Here is a 14,684-nt window from a genome sequence, read left to right on the forward strand (position 1 = left end):
GTGAAATACGGATATGTCCCGGGAAATACGGACGTTTGGTCACCCTAATGTAATATAACATCTTTACGAATCCATCACAATAGAATGAATGTGTTAATGGAGCATAATAATATAGATGTGCCAAAAGTGCTAAATTGAAGATGTACATGTAATATACATGTATTTATTACATTGTTATGGTAATTATATCCTACATATTATAGAGACTGAATTACAAGTACATTTCAGTTAATGCTATTGTATCTTTCTATTCTATTTGCAAATTGTGCATGGATTATATATATATAGAGAGATAGAGAGATAGATAGATATATGGATTGATGGATAGATATAAATAATTGGTAACATTTTTGAGTCGGTTCCCCCCCACCCCTCAAAATAACATGCAGTGTATTTCAGCACTTAACTTTTTAAAATGAGAAATACAACAAACACTAAAGGAAAGACAGAGTCATCCACTTAATAAAGAAACAATGACATTTGACAGTGAATTACATTCTGTTTACTTTCTTTTTTCTAATATTAGACAATGTCAATGGATAACTAAGTCAATATCTTTGAGTCAGTCCAAAATAGCCAGACCAATGTTATGCTACATACTAAACTAAATGATACATCGATGTATAAATTGATTTTCTTGGTTAGTACATCCACTGACTGTGAAATTACCAGTGGAACATCTTTTTTTCAGCCAAATGCTACACATGAAGGCATTTTGACTCTGTGGGAGTGGGTAGTACCAGCATGGCGGACTGTAGCTTCACTTTTTCAGACAATCGGCTATCCAGTGAATAAAAATAGATCAGTGGTTCAGTCTTGATGAATTAAGACATTGGTAAATGTGCACAAGATTACTGCGATACAAAATGAAAAAAATACAATTTCTCCCCCATCCTTTTCTCCTCAGACCACTATCTTGGCTGCCATATTTGATGGAGGGGTCGTGATTGGATCAGACTCCAGAGCTTCAATTGGAGGGTGAGGAAGGGGGTCGTTTAACAATATACATATTTAGATAAACTTTATTGTCATTCTATACACACAGGGTGTATATCTACAGAAGGAAAAAAGGATTCAAGTATTCAAATCTGGCTAATATGAGTTTATAGTTGAGAATATAGTTGAGAATATAGTTGAGAATATAGTTCTTAATAGGTCTTCATACTTTTCATGTAGATTTACCAAAACAAAAACCATGAGGACTGACTGACACAACTACTCTTCCAGTTGAAGAAATACTGTTTTGTTTTTGTTTTATTTTAAAGACAGGGAGACGTATTCTGAGGGTTAAAATGTTAAAGACTAAAAGCAGCTAGTGGAAATTGTGCTTTAACAAATAATTTTATCTCAATATGAAAAATCTTTCCATGTTTCTATCTGCCAGTCTCAACAGAATTGACAGGTATTTTTCTTTAGTCTCAATTGTCTCATACATTTTTACTATCAGTGTAAAAATGTGTTCTCTCCAATATATTTCAAAATTATTGTCACTTTTAAGATTGCTTTATTAATTGAATTTAATAAAACACAAAAATAACTCTGTTGCCAAGCTCTCTTCTATCTTATGCAGCTTCCCCACTTGGAAAGGGATGGATAAATTGATGCAGGCTTAGTTCAACAGGGTTTTACTCAAAGGACCACACAGTTTTCTTTTTCTACAATTCGTCCAGAAGCAGACAAAAACCCTTAAAAAAAAAAATAAATAAATAAATAAATACTCATTTGTATGTTAGCTTACATTAATTAGTTCCACTTAAACTACAAAAGAAATTATAAGCTGCACAACACTAAGCAAACTGCTGTGAATCAAACCCACAAAGTAATTCCTTAACTTTTAAATACATTTCAAATAAATATTTACAATTACATTCATTTAAATATGCAAATACTACTTTATTTTATAAATATCTTCATGTAGTTATTCTTCTTAATCTGATACGCAGTTAATTAATAGTTGAACTTAACACCCAAATTTACTATTCAACAAAAATAACAATCAGTTCAACCATAAAGTCAAACAACTTCAGACTTTACCACTACAATCCACCTCTTAAGTTCAGGTGTAGCTGTGAATTGGTGTTAATGGTCTGGCAAAGCTGGAGGCCTGGCTGGAGGAACATAGGTAACATTGCAGTCTGATCTCATAAAAATACAGCTTCTCTTACCACCTGCCTCTCCGCCCGTCTACAGATTCATCCAGATCTGCACAAGTCCAACAAGATCTCTGATCATTAGAGTCCCAAACTTTTTTCCTCTTTGTCTGGCTTTCTCCTCTGCTCCTTCCTCCAATGTCCATCCTTCTTATAGGTCCGTGTGAAACGGTGCACTGGTCCTTTTTTTTTTCTTTTTCTCTTTTCTCATTTGACTTCACATCCAGTGTCCCAACAGTGGAACTGTTGACTGTTGGAGATAGGCATCAGTTTCCTGTGACCCTGACAGAAAAGCAAAAGAAGAGGGATAGATGAAAAAACGAAGATAAAACTTTTAATCTATTGATTCAAAATCTATAACCCATTGAGTAGTTTGTTTCTAATAATAGTTGCAGAAGCTGCTGTGACTGCAACAATGACATCTCAGAAATATAGTAAATGAATATTTTTTTCCTGGCTTTGTTTAGGGAATATGTATCTTCCAAGACCATCAACAAGGTGATCCAGGTTCATGACCAGATCTTCTGCTGCATCGCTGGTTCTCTAGCAGATGCTCAGGCTGTCACCAAAGCTGCAAAGTCTCATCTGTCCTTCCACAGGTATGTGTTCAAGACATGTTTACATGGAAAATGATTTATGTGATTTATGAAACAAAGTAATGTTTAAGTCAATAATATATTGAGGTTTTATTCTGTGCAATTCACACACTTTTTGTTCTCTGCTCCTTTCCTTCCTCCTTTTTCAAAGTAAACATGTTATGCACATATTTTACACAAAATATGGAACACACTCTTTATTTTTTTATCTGTTGCAGTGTACAGATGGAGAGTCCTCCTCTGGTGATTGCAGCAGCATCAGTGCTAAAAGAGCTGTGTTACAAAAACAAAGAGGAGCTTCAGGCTGGCTTCATCACAGCAGGATGGGATAGGAAGAAAGGACCACAGGTAATGAGTAAAAGGACATAAATGTTGCCAAAATTTTTGTGATAGCTAATATTTTACATCTCTCTCCAGGTGTATGTTGTGTCTCTGGGCGGGATGTTAATCAGCCAGTCTGTAACCATCGGCGGCTCAGGAAGCACCTTTATCTATGGCTATGTTGATGCTAAATACAAACCTGACATGACCAGAGAGGAATGTCAACAGTTTGCCACCAATGGTATGAAAAAATAATTACTTTATATACATATATGAACATAAATTGGTCTTTTGTCAGTATAAATATCAAGCATAATTTACATATTTGCAAAGGTGTTCTTTAATTCAATGAAAAACTTTACAGCGAGGCAGAAATCAAGTTTTTTTTACCACAGTAATATAGTTTTTATGTTAAAAACTGGTGACTTAGAAGTTGTAAAAGTTAAATTTAACCTGTTTCTTTTTCCCTTTTTCATCCCTGCTTGTTTTCCTCCTTTTACTTCACAGCTCTTGCTCTGGCTATGGGCAGGGACAACGTCAGCGGAGGTGTTGTTCACCTGGTGGTGATAACTGAAAAGGGGGTGGAGCATGTGGTCGTACCTGGAGACAAACTACCAAGATTTCATGATGAATGAACCAATTTTCTTTGTGTCATTGTAATACCCTGAAAAAAAAATTATAATTGGTTCAAAATGTACATTTTAATTGCTCATTTAAAGAGCTATGTATTTGTCCTTGACACTGCAAGTTTTACACTCCACTCCATATTTTGAACATTAAAACTGTTTTGTTCTTTTCTAATTAAATCTCTCAAAACTTAGATGAGATACAAAAAACTGATAAATGTACTATTTATGAGCTGTTTGGTGCAGGTTTATTAAAAAAAAGTTGATCAAAGTACCACTGCAAGTGTTTAGATGATGCCTATATCAATATCAGAAAATAAAGATTGTTTTCCAATTTGTTGTGCTTTATTTCTTGATCTTCATATTTCTAAAATTGGATTTTTTGATCCAAGCTAATCAGAGTTTGCATAAAGTTCTCGATATTTACAACCAAAAGGCATGCCTGTTTAATTAATATATCCACAAAAAGTGATGTAAATTTGAACTCTCATTGCAAAATACCCTTATTACGTAAGTTAGCTGAAAAACAAGAAAAGTAAGACAAAGAACAATCCTAATAGTCAGTATTAAAACTGAATGCAGTGACAGGATTATTAAGCCTTCTTATGCAATGTGCCTCAACTGGAGCAATAATTATTTCAGGCTCCCCTCAGAAGTCATCACATTTGTAAAAAGTCAAGTTGTTCAGTGAGTATTTCAACGGTTAACACTAGACAAAGACCTATGTCACAACAACAAAACATTAACGTTTATTTTACCCCCCAAAAATTCACCACTTTGTTTTTTTCAATCACATTAAATTGCTCCGATTTTTTTTAGTAGTAACAAAAAAATATATACAAAAAATAACAAGGGGTGTCCATGCTTTTACAGGACTGAGTGATCAAGCTGTGGGTCATACCTCACCGCAAAGGAGGAGCTGTTAAAGTTTCAATTTCGGTTTGTCTCAACAAAGTTTTGAATCTAACGCTAGTTGAAAACGCCAGGGGCTTCGATAACATACTAAGATTAACATATTTTACTCTTTCTTCAAGGAGTGATCAATTTCAAGCAACATTCGTCGCCTTTGCGTCTCTTTATCTTCAGTTGCTGTCAGTTTCCGTGTTTTTATCTTCGCTGTCGTTAAAATCTTTCTGCCATGTTGGGAGAAGCTGTGCCGCAGTGGCTCAACGAGGAGGTGAAAACAGGGGTAGGTACATTATTTTTAATAAGTCAATGGAACTTTCTGAGTTTTTAAATGAGAGCAGCGTGTTTTTTTTTTTTTTTTTTTTTATAAATTACGGTTTAATTCTGTTTCCAGACAACTATAATTGCTGTAGAGTTTAATGGAGGGGTCGTGTTGGGGTCTGATTCCAGAGTGTCTGCGGGGTAAGTTACCTGTGTGATTTTGTTTTAATGCCATAGTTTCAAATGATGTTTCTACTTGTGATTATGTAAATATTCCTTCTGCTTCCAGGCAGTCAGTTGTTAACAGGGTGATGAATAAACTGTCTCCACTTCATGATAAGATCTACTGCGCTCTGTCTGGATCTGCAGCAGACGCTCAGACCATTGCTGAGATGGTCAACTACCAGCTGGATGTCCACAGGTAAGTCCATCTTAACTGCCTGTTCAACCAAATGGTTCAACAAATAGAAAACAACATCTTCATTTTTTATTTCAGCAAAATTATTGTCATGCTTTATATACCTTGTTTTTATTCGATCATCAAGTTTTTTGTTTTTACTGAGTAGAACAGAAGTATCCACTAATGTCAAAGTGGGGAAATTGAAGTCTACTAGCAGTAAAGTGAAAGACAAATGGAAACATGCCTTAGTTTTAACTAAAGATTGTTTTAGTGTGGAGCTAGGTCTTCAAAATGTCAAAAAATTTTTTTTTTATACAATTATGTTTTCAATGCTGGAGCTATCTAAAGCTCCATGACCCTCTGACCTCCACAATCCATTCTGTTTATTGAAGTTTATGAAAATCCCGCCACTTTCTTTAGCCAAAGGGTGTAACTTTGTGATAAAAGTTGGTGGGGACGCTCTAAGGGTGGTTGCTGATGGACCTACAGCTAACCAACCCGAAGGCTTTCAATAGGGTTTATATTTTCCAAAAATGAGTTCAAACATATTTATTGGGTGCTTTCCTATTGTTGAGAACACAAGAGAACCACAGTACAGTGATATTTCTAGTTATAGACAGATGCCTGCCTTTGGTGCATTATTTATAACGGGCTCAAAAACATTAATGTATAAAAAATGACGAGTAACAGCTGATACCGATGCCAACATCAGTATATCATGGACAAAACTTAAATTCCATCCATCCATGCATGGCTTCCCTTTCGGCTGCATTAGTGATTATCCTCCTTCACAAGCAGCTAAATTTAATTATAATTATATTTCAAAAATCATTTATGCACTGATTTGTATTATTTGTGCTTTAATTCTTGTAGGTTTCTTATATTTTAATGTTAAGTCTGTGTCCTGTGAGTGAAGATATGTTAAATTTTATTATAGTATAGCATATTTTTTCTTGTAAACTTGGGAGACATATTTAATTGCATGTTGCATATCCCAGTAAATCTGATTCACCTATAAATCAGCAGCTCTCCCTAATTGTGTCACTGCTGAAAAACAGATTTTTTGGACCTGTCTATTAATATAATGATGCTGGAGAAAATTATTTTTCTGATATCTAAAAGCTCTGCAGTCTGATTCTCTGTTCATTAAGAAAACAACAGATATGTGTTAATTTTAATCTGTTACTCTGAGTAATAGTCATTAGAGAACCCCAGCTTTCTTAACTTATTTTTAGCTGAAAAAACTGTAGAAGAAGACAGAACTTTCAGTATTGGTGTAATAACTATTTGTAAATGTTGTTTTGTTCTGACAAAACCTACTATTCAGTCAAAACAAAGGTTTTTGAAGAAAAACATTCCTTTTTTATCATGTTAGTTTTTAAAATTTACACAGTTCATGAATTGTCGACTCACTATACAGTCACAGGAGCGACGAGGCTTTCTTTTGGAGTGAAAATAAACACTGTTATTAATTGATCTTCTACATGCGTTTTTGAATCATCATCGGGTTTTAATTTCTTTTACATATTAAAGATTAAATAACAGTATACATTCTTTTATGAAAAATTATATATAGGCTACTTGTTTACTAAAAAACTATAAAAATGAATTTGATTTACCTTATTACATTTATGCATTAAATAGATATTTAAGTTTGTTTTAAGAGTTTTGTTTATTTTTCTGAACTATGTTGTACTATTTCCTCTGTCAGTATGGAAATAGGAGAAGACCCACAGGTTCGATCTGCTGCCACTCTGGTGAGGAACATCTCATACAAGTATAAGGAGGAATTGTCTGCACATCTCATTGTGGCAGGCTGGGACAGAAGAGGAGGAGGACAGGTTGGATTAATAATGCTATTTACTACAGAAAGTAAAGTCATTCAACCATAAATTAAGAAAAATCTTGATAGTTTCCATATTTCTTGCATTAATAGTGTTTAGTAAATCTGAAAGCAAATAATGATGATTGCATATTGTAGGTCTAAAATTTTTTTCCATTAATTGAAATGTCACATTAGCATGAATTCAACATGCTGCAGTAAACAGACTGATGGAGGCAGAAGATGTCTTTCAGTCATCAATGCTGGGCACCGTTTCATTCACACACCTGTCCCATCAACCAGCAATCAGAATCAGAAATACTTTAATAATCCCAGGGAGAAATCACTTTCTTTACATTACGTTACATAGAGTGACTATAGGACCAGTTTGATATAACACAATTTCATACAATATATATAATTAGGGGCAGTGTTGTGCCTGAACGCGTTCATTGAACGAAAGTTCATGAACTCGTTCATATTTTGGGCGAACGTGAACTGAACGTACTGTATTACTGCCTGATGAACGTTATTGTGAACTCGTTCATTCTGGCGTCTGTGAACGGCACGCTCTCTCAGTTCAGCTCCGTTCAATAGGTTGGCAAATTTCTATAAAGCCCTCCAGGAGAAACCCCGGCTAAATCACACCGTAAACAGGCCTTAATATGTAGCGGGAAAAACACCCAATCTGGCAACACCAGCTACCAGTGTCGTAGCCTACAGCCGCGTGCGTCATCAAAACAAAATGCAGCGTGGACGCCACAGCAGCATGGAGGCGACCGTGGATGCGACAAAGCAGCAGCATGATCACTTAAAACAGGTTTATGACCAGGTGGTTGGTGAGGATGATGGCAACAATCTTACATTTCTCTGCAAACTTTGCCCGCCGGCTTTCAGTAAAAAAATCCACACTTCAGTAACATCCAAAGCAAATCTGAAACGGCATATGCACTGAAATGGAATTTCAAATGGAAAAAAGTATTAAAATTAAAAAAACATTTGCACCTTAAAGACTACATTCCTGTTTTTCTTTTAATAATTCCTCTTAAAAAAAGACCATTCAAGCAGCACATTTTTCCTGATGTTTTTGAGAATATACTGTAGGGCTGAAAGCTGCAGCTGCTACTAGTGTGAAGTGAATGGACAGCAACGAAGCGTTAAAGCAACAATGGGGAAATGCTGTCCCCTCAATGCTAATCTAAACCCTGGTTGGATAAGGATTCAAAACTGGATATGAAGATGAAATCTGACGCACAGTTTCAGTGTTACAACTGATAAAATAATTGCTGTCTGTGGTTCTACAGTAGGCTATGGTGTAATTGAGCAATATATGAAAAAAAAAAAAAAGAACTATGAACTAGTTCATTTTTTGGAACTGTGAACTTAGTTCAAAATTTTGAGTTATGAACTATGAACTGAACTAGTTCATTTTAAAATGTGTGAACTGAACTTTGAACTAGTTCACGTAGAAAGAGAACTTTCCCAACACTGATTAGGGGGTCCCTGCTCCATCTCACTATCAGTTTGGGGGTCCTTGGCCTGGAAAATGATAAAGACCCCTGTTGTATATTATTAGGGCGGGGCAACGATTAAAATCTTTAATCGCGATTAATTTCATAATTTCCCTTATTCAACACAATTATTCAAATTGTATTTGCAAACTTTAAGAATCAATTCTGGAGTAGTGTAAAAAGTAATTTTATTTCACTGTTCTGCCATATAAATGAAAGCGCCATAACATTTATCTCACAAACACTTAACATTAGAACTTACAAGTAACATTTTGTGTAAAGCCTAATTTAAAAAAATGTTTTAAAAAATGTAATAGGTAAAATAAATAATAATAGTAATAATAAATGAAAGCTTATTGCCACTGACAGGACCTTTTCTACCAACAAAATCCTGAGCCACATTTAGGACAAATAGGTCAGTTCTGAGCTAACAGCAGAAACTTTTAACAGGGGCTAGGATTACCAGCCCAGTCTGTGTCCAATACCAGTTTGAAGTGCAAAAAAAAAAAAAAAACACTATTGAAACTTTCTGTACGGGAGAGTAGAACATAAATTGCATATTTTACTGGAGGTTTTTTTTTTTTTTGTTTATTACTCTGTACTAAACCAGTTGCTAAGGCACACAAGTATAACCTCAGTGAAGGGTCCTGCGCATATTTTAGGAAAATGTCACTCCTCTGTTTTCCTTACAAACAAACCATGTAAATGTAGCACCCACTTCTCTTGTATATAATGTGCCATAACTGAGGTAGTTATGATGTCCTGCAGTTTGCTGTGAGAGCAACTACAGGTGCATGTTGTAAATTTGCAGCTTTTCCAGTCCTCTCTTTTCTATACGACGAGTTGCATTGATTGATTGACTTTATTGATCTCACAGTGGAGAAGGTTACTCATTACATCAGCTCAAATAGTCAAAGGAGAAGAAGAAGGTTCTAAAAGGAAGAAAAAGGTGCATTGGATATATACAGTATATACAGTGCGTCCACATACGTATGACGGGGGGTTTTTTTAGTTTGTTTTTTTTAGTAAGACTTTATACCAGGTTATTGCACAGGGTGTTTACATGATTATTTATATAGATGGATATTTATATATATAGTTATTGGACTGGGTGTCAAATATAAAGAAACCAGTTATTGCACATGGTATCAAATGGTAAATTGTACATTATACATTGCACAATTTATTGCCATTGTAGTGTGGCATTGTGGAGTTTGGTGGCAGCAGGGATGAATGACCTACAGTAGCGCCCCTTTTTACAAATAGTATATAAAAGTCTTTCAGTACAGTCTGGTGCAGAGGCTGGAAAGTGTTGTCCATGATTGATGTAAGCTTGGACAGCACCCTCCTCTCGGCCACTTCCTCCACAGAGTCCAGAGTACAGCCTAACACAGAAACAATCTTTCTCACCAGTTTGTTCAGTCTCTCTCTGTATGGAAAAGAAAAAAGGAGTTGTATAAAAGTTGCACTTTACAAGCTCCATAGCTTTACCCTTCTCCATGTCTGCTTCGGTTTTTCCATGTTTTGCTTTTTCCTTTTCCGATTTTGCAACAGGCAATGCTGCCAGTGCTTCTTCTTCTGTTTGAAATGCCAGCGGGCTGACAGCAAGGTCATTGACCCATTATCGCTAGCAACAGACTTTCACAAAATAGAAGCAACATACGTTAATGCATGATAAAGTAAATGTTGCCATTAATAGTCTAATGAATTAAGGTGAAATTAACGTGTTAACTTCCCCAGCCCCACATATTAATATGTAAAGTAGTAAAACGGCTTACTTTGTTAACATACTTATTTTAGATGTCCAAAATGGAAAAAAAAATATATTTCTTTTGATTTTGACCTGCAGGTTTTTGCAACCCTGAAAGGACTCCTGACCAGACAACCTTTTGCTGTCGGAGGCTCGGGCAGCTCCTATGTTTATGGATTTGTTGATGCTGAGTATCGAAAAGGAATGAGCAAGGAGGAAAGCCAGCAGTTTGTGGTCAACAGTAAGTTGGATAGATGGACAGACAAACATGTGGACAAAGTTGTTGTTCCCCCTTGTTTAATAAAAGAAAGAAATACAGTGGTCACAAAAATCACTTGAATATCCATCTTCTCCCACGTCAGTGCGTATCTCTGCCATTCTACTGCAAGGCAACAGTGATACAAACTGCGCTACCATGCAGCCCTCACTTGAATCTGACAAAAGTAATTATAAATAAAAATTTTATTAAAAAAACCCAAATTAAAGTCAGACACTGCTTTTAGACCATGCTTCACTGTAATGATATAGAAAAAATAAACTCACAAAACAGACCAAATATTATGGCAACCATAACTCAGTATTTTGCTGCCAAAGATTTGAAGGCAGTCAATTATATCAAATGATTCCTGTAACCATCAGTGAGACTTCTGCTCCTCTCAGTGAATATTTTGGTCCACTCCTCATGAGCAAACTGCTCCAGTTTTCGCAGGGTTGAAAGGCTCCTTTTCTAATTGTTATGTTTCAGCTCCTTTTAAAGGAATAGTACACCCAAAACATGATTAGCCTTCATTTTCTACTCACCCCCATGCTGAACAACACTCTGGAGTACTTTTTTGATATCTCAAATGCATCTGGAGATCTGGGAGGCTTCTTGCTGTCTGCTGACATTCAAATAATGGAGGTCTATGGCGCCCGAGGCAGAAAGGTCCATAAAAGTCCACAAAAAACGTGTCAATATTCCTCCATACTGCTCGTCCAATGTATTCCAAGTGTCCTGAGTGGGTAGCGTCCATAATTTACTCGAAACGAAGTCATTTAGAATGTTTTTTAGAGCATAAACAGTAGTGTATAGGATTTCCTAAAAGCGCGTTCACGAGTCTACGGAAACCGCGGCAGACCAAACCAGACGAAAGTGCGCATTATTATCCATTATTAAACTGGTCCATTATTTGTTTAGGTATGTGACACAATATTGGACCATGCAAAACACAGATTTACCTTCACAAAGCCACAGAAGGGCAAGATTCATGAACAAAATGTAAAGCTGTTCATGAAATTATGTTGTTTTTATATTGTTTTTTGTTGTTGGCATTGATATAAATATACTGGTGCGATAACTTAGTGCACGTTTGACTGGTTTTTGGTATATGTCTATTTCGAATTTATAGCCCCCCTGGAGAAAACTCCACCAGCCGCCACTGGCACAGAGTGTATACAAAATTAAATTTCGTTTTGTATAGCTTTCAGACAGTGAATGAGCAGCAGCTTAGCATCGAAATGAACATTTCCATTCCATGAAGTGCAGCAGTGAACAAATACAAGTAAAATAAAAATAAAAAGTGTTGGAGAAAAAACAAAACAAAAAAACATGGTGCAAAAACACATTGACAAGAAAGTTCAGAGCATTAATATATATGGTGCAAATATGCAGTATTTTGGTTTGATGTTACCAATTTGATGCAGAGTCTGTGACATGATTAGAGTTTTTTCAACAGTTCAGCAGTCTGATGACAGTGGGGAAGAAACTGTTGCAGAACCTGCTGGTTGTTTTTTTCAATCATTATATTTAAGCATGGTTGCAAAGCAATGTCTGAATTTCAGTTGTTAATTTTCATTTAATCTTATTTATTATTACTTTTGCCAGATTCAAGTTATTTCTCTGACCATTGTGTGGTTTTCTTTCATTAATGACCAATATTTGGTTGAGAAAATTACAACTCTTGATTAAACATATACAGACATGAAGTAACTAGACAAGAGCATACCAAAACCCAGCATGTCCACGAGCATGGATGGATGGACAGACGGATGGACTGACATGTAGATAGAGAGGCACAATGAATACAATGTGGCGGTGGTGCAGCTGTGGTGGGGGCATGCTGCTTTTAGTCATCTATTGAACGCCACAACCAGGTTGGCCCAGCTGTGGCTCCAGCCGCAGACATGGTGCTCAAGGAAAAAGAAGTTCTCCATCTTTTGGGAAGTTCTACAGCAAGGCTTGCTATCCGTCAGCATAAATATCCCTTTTCATCCTCGTATAGCACCTTTGTGTCTGTGTTTTGATTCTGCTTGTCAAATTAACACAAGTCATTGGGTTGATTATATTAAGGAATTCTCACAGACATTGTTCTAGTGATATCATGTCTGTTGCCTGGGCCATAACCACATCCATTTCACTGTGAGACCAGCATAATTAATTATGCTTGATAGAACATTTAAAGGCTATTATAAAGAAATACCTTTTCTAATCTCAGTTTAAAGCAACTAAGGGTTTCAGTGCCTTTAAAGTTTAATTCAATTCAGTTTATTTATATAGCATCAATTCACAACACATGTCATCTCAAGGCATTTTACAATTCAACCAGATATGGAAGACAAGCAGTCTCATTGGAATCTGCCTTTTATTCTACACTGAATTTTAAACACTGAATTTTTTTTACACTTTGAATTCCTTACACTGAATGTTTATCTGGTATAAATTTGCCTGGAAAAAATTCAGCTGCAAAAGATTTGCCTGCAAAAAATTTGACTGCAAATGTGTTGACCTTTTGGTGAACTAAAGCCAAAGCAATCTACGCATAGGCCTATCACAATAACAAATTTTGCGGAAAGATGAATTGTCTGAAAAATTATTGCGATAAACGATAATATTGTTTGAAGACCTTTTTACATTGAATTAATGGAAATGACGTAATAATGCATGAGATTTCCGGCCAAAGATAAACACACTTTATTTTTAACAGAACACTTAATACTGGAACTGGTTAACAAAATAAAATGAGAAATAAAAATCAAATGGATTCTCAGTCTCTGTTAACTAAAATACACTTGAATAAAAACAAAACACAAGATAAAACCACAGTGGAAATAAAAACGTATGTACAACATATCACGTTTGTGATATGTATGTTTTCCTTGGGAATTCATCTATCAATTCGTCTATCAAATGTCTGCAACATTTTTCAAAATGCCGGCTTTTCAACAATATTAAATGGGAGCATCTCTTTATCAATTAAAGGAACTACGCTGTCTGTGAGCGCACGCCACCTTGCGCCGTCCTTTTTGTATGATGCCTGTTAATTAATTGCTTCAGTGATGGTGGACTGTCGGGAACTTGAAGACCCAGGCGAGCCACTGCTTGTACTGTTTGTCCCCAGCTGGAGAAACTTTGCTGGGTGGTTGTGCTTAAGGTGCATGTGTAGGTTGGTTGTATTGCTGCTCTTCGTTGCTACTGTTTTATGACAAATGTGACATACTGGCTCACATAGGTTCAGCGGTTTGCTTCGGTCATTTGGTTTGAATCCAAAATACTCCCACACGGCGGCTGTTGCGCTCGGCTTTCAAACCAGTTCCATTTTGAGCTTTTTCCCCCAACATAAGATGTGGGGGTTTTTTACCTCGCTAACTCCTCACAGGCCTCTAAAGCTGCAGAAGTACTAAATGATGCGCACTGACTACCTGATGCGATGGTCCACTCTTCCTTCCTCTTCAAAAATGAGGAAGGGGAGGGATCAGTGGATAGCACTAGAGTAAAGCCTTTTCATCCAGCGTCATCAATAGAAGGAGAAAAACACAGGCAGAGACAATATAGCCGATAAATTAAATGATGTGGATAATTTTTATTTATCGTGCGATTAATTGATTTATTGATTATCGCGACAGGCCTATCTACGCGCGATGCAGTCAAGCAGCTGAGACTGTATTTCTTCCATAACCAGATCATACAGTCAAATTGATTCAAAGTTTTTTATCAAAGGAAAAGACCAGTTGATTGCATCGACTCATTGACTCAAAGGCAATCCCTCACATTAAGGATGCTTGTAGCGACAGTAGAGTGGAAAAACTCCCTTTTAACAGGGAGAAACCTCCAGCAGAACCAGTCTCAGTGTGAGCGGCCATCGGCTGAGGCCGACTGGGGTTCAAGGAGACAGAAGCAGACATACAGGAAAAAGGCAGATACAAAAGGCAACTGTAAACCAGCTCCACAGGCGGCCCCGTCCAGGAAACACACAGCCAGGCAGACGAGCTCCGAGCCAGCTCCCATGTCAGAGGATGAAGAGAGCAGATCCAGTTAGTCACATTCAGAGAAATGTGACTAAAACAGGACTACAATGAAAAACA

The 14,684-nt window shown here is 36.4% G+C and overlaps 1 protein-coding gene and 1 pseudogene across 1 annotated transcript in view; both read left to right on the forward strand.

Moving 5' to 3' along the window:
- LOC107103719 (proteasome subunit beta type-6-B like protein-like) overlaps positions 1–3,711 on the forward strand; it is a 7,270-nt gene extending 3,559 nt beyond the window's left edge. The window contains exons 2-6 of the mRNA XM_015403523.1: positions 908–978; positions 2,618–2,749; positions 2,965–3,094; positions 3,164–3,308; positions 3,575–3,711. Coding sequence (XP_015259009.1) covers positions 908–978; positions 2,618–2,749; positions 2,965–3,094; positions 3,164–3,308; positions 3,575–3,702 — 606 coding nt within the window. The 3' untranslated portion in view covers positions 3,703–3,711. The remainder of the gene's footprint in view (positions 1–907; positions 979–2,617; positions 2,750–2,964; positions 3,095–3,163; positions 3,309–3,574) is intronic.
- A 1,120-nt stretch (positions 3,712–4,831) lies between these two features.
- Positions 4,832–10,528, forward strand: LOC107103720 (annotated as a pseudogene).
- The last annotated feature ends 4,156 nt before the right edge of the window (positions 10,529–14,684 follow it).

Source organism: Cyprinodon variegatus, unplaced genomic scaffold (assembly GCF_000732505.1).
Source record: "Cyprinodon variegatus isolate N-32 unplaced genomic scaffold, C_variegatus-1.0 Scaffold1513, whole genome shotgun sequence".
Taxonomy (NCBI): Eukaryota; Metazoa; Chordata; class Actinopteri; order Cyprinodontiformes; family Cyprinodontidae; genus Cyprinodon; species Cyprinodon variegatus.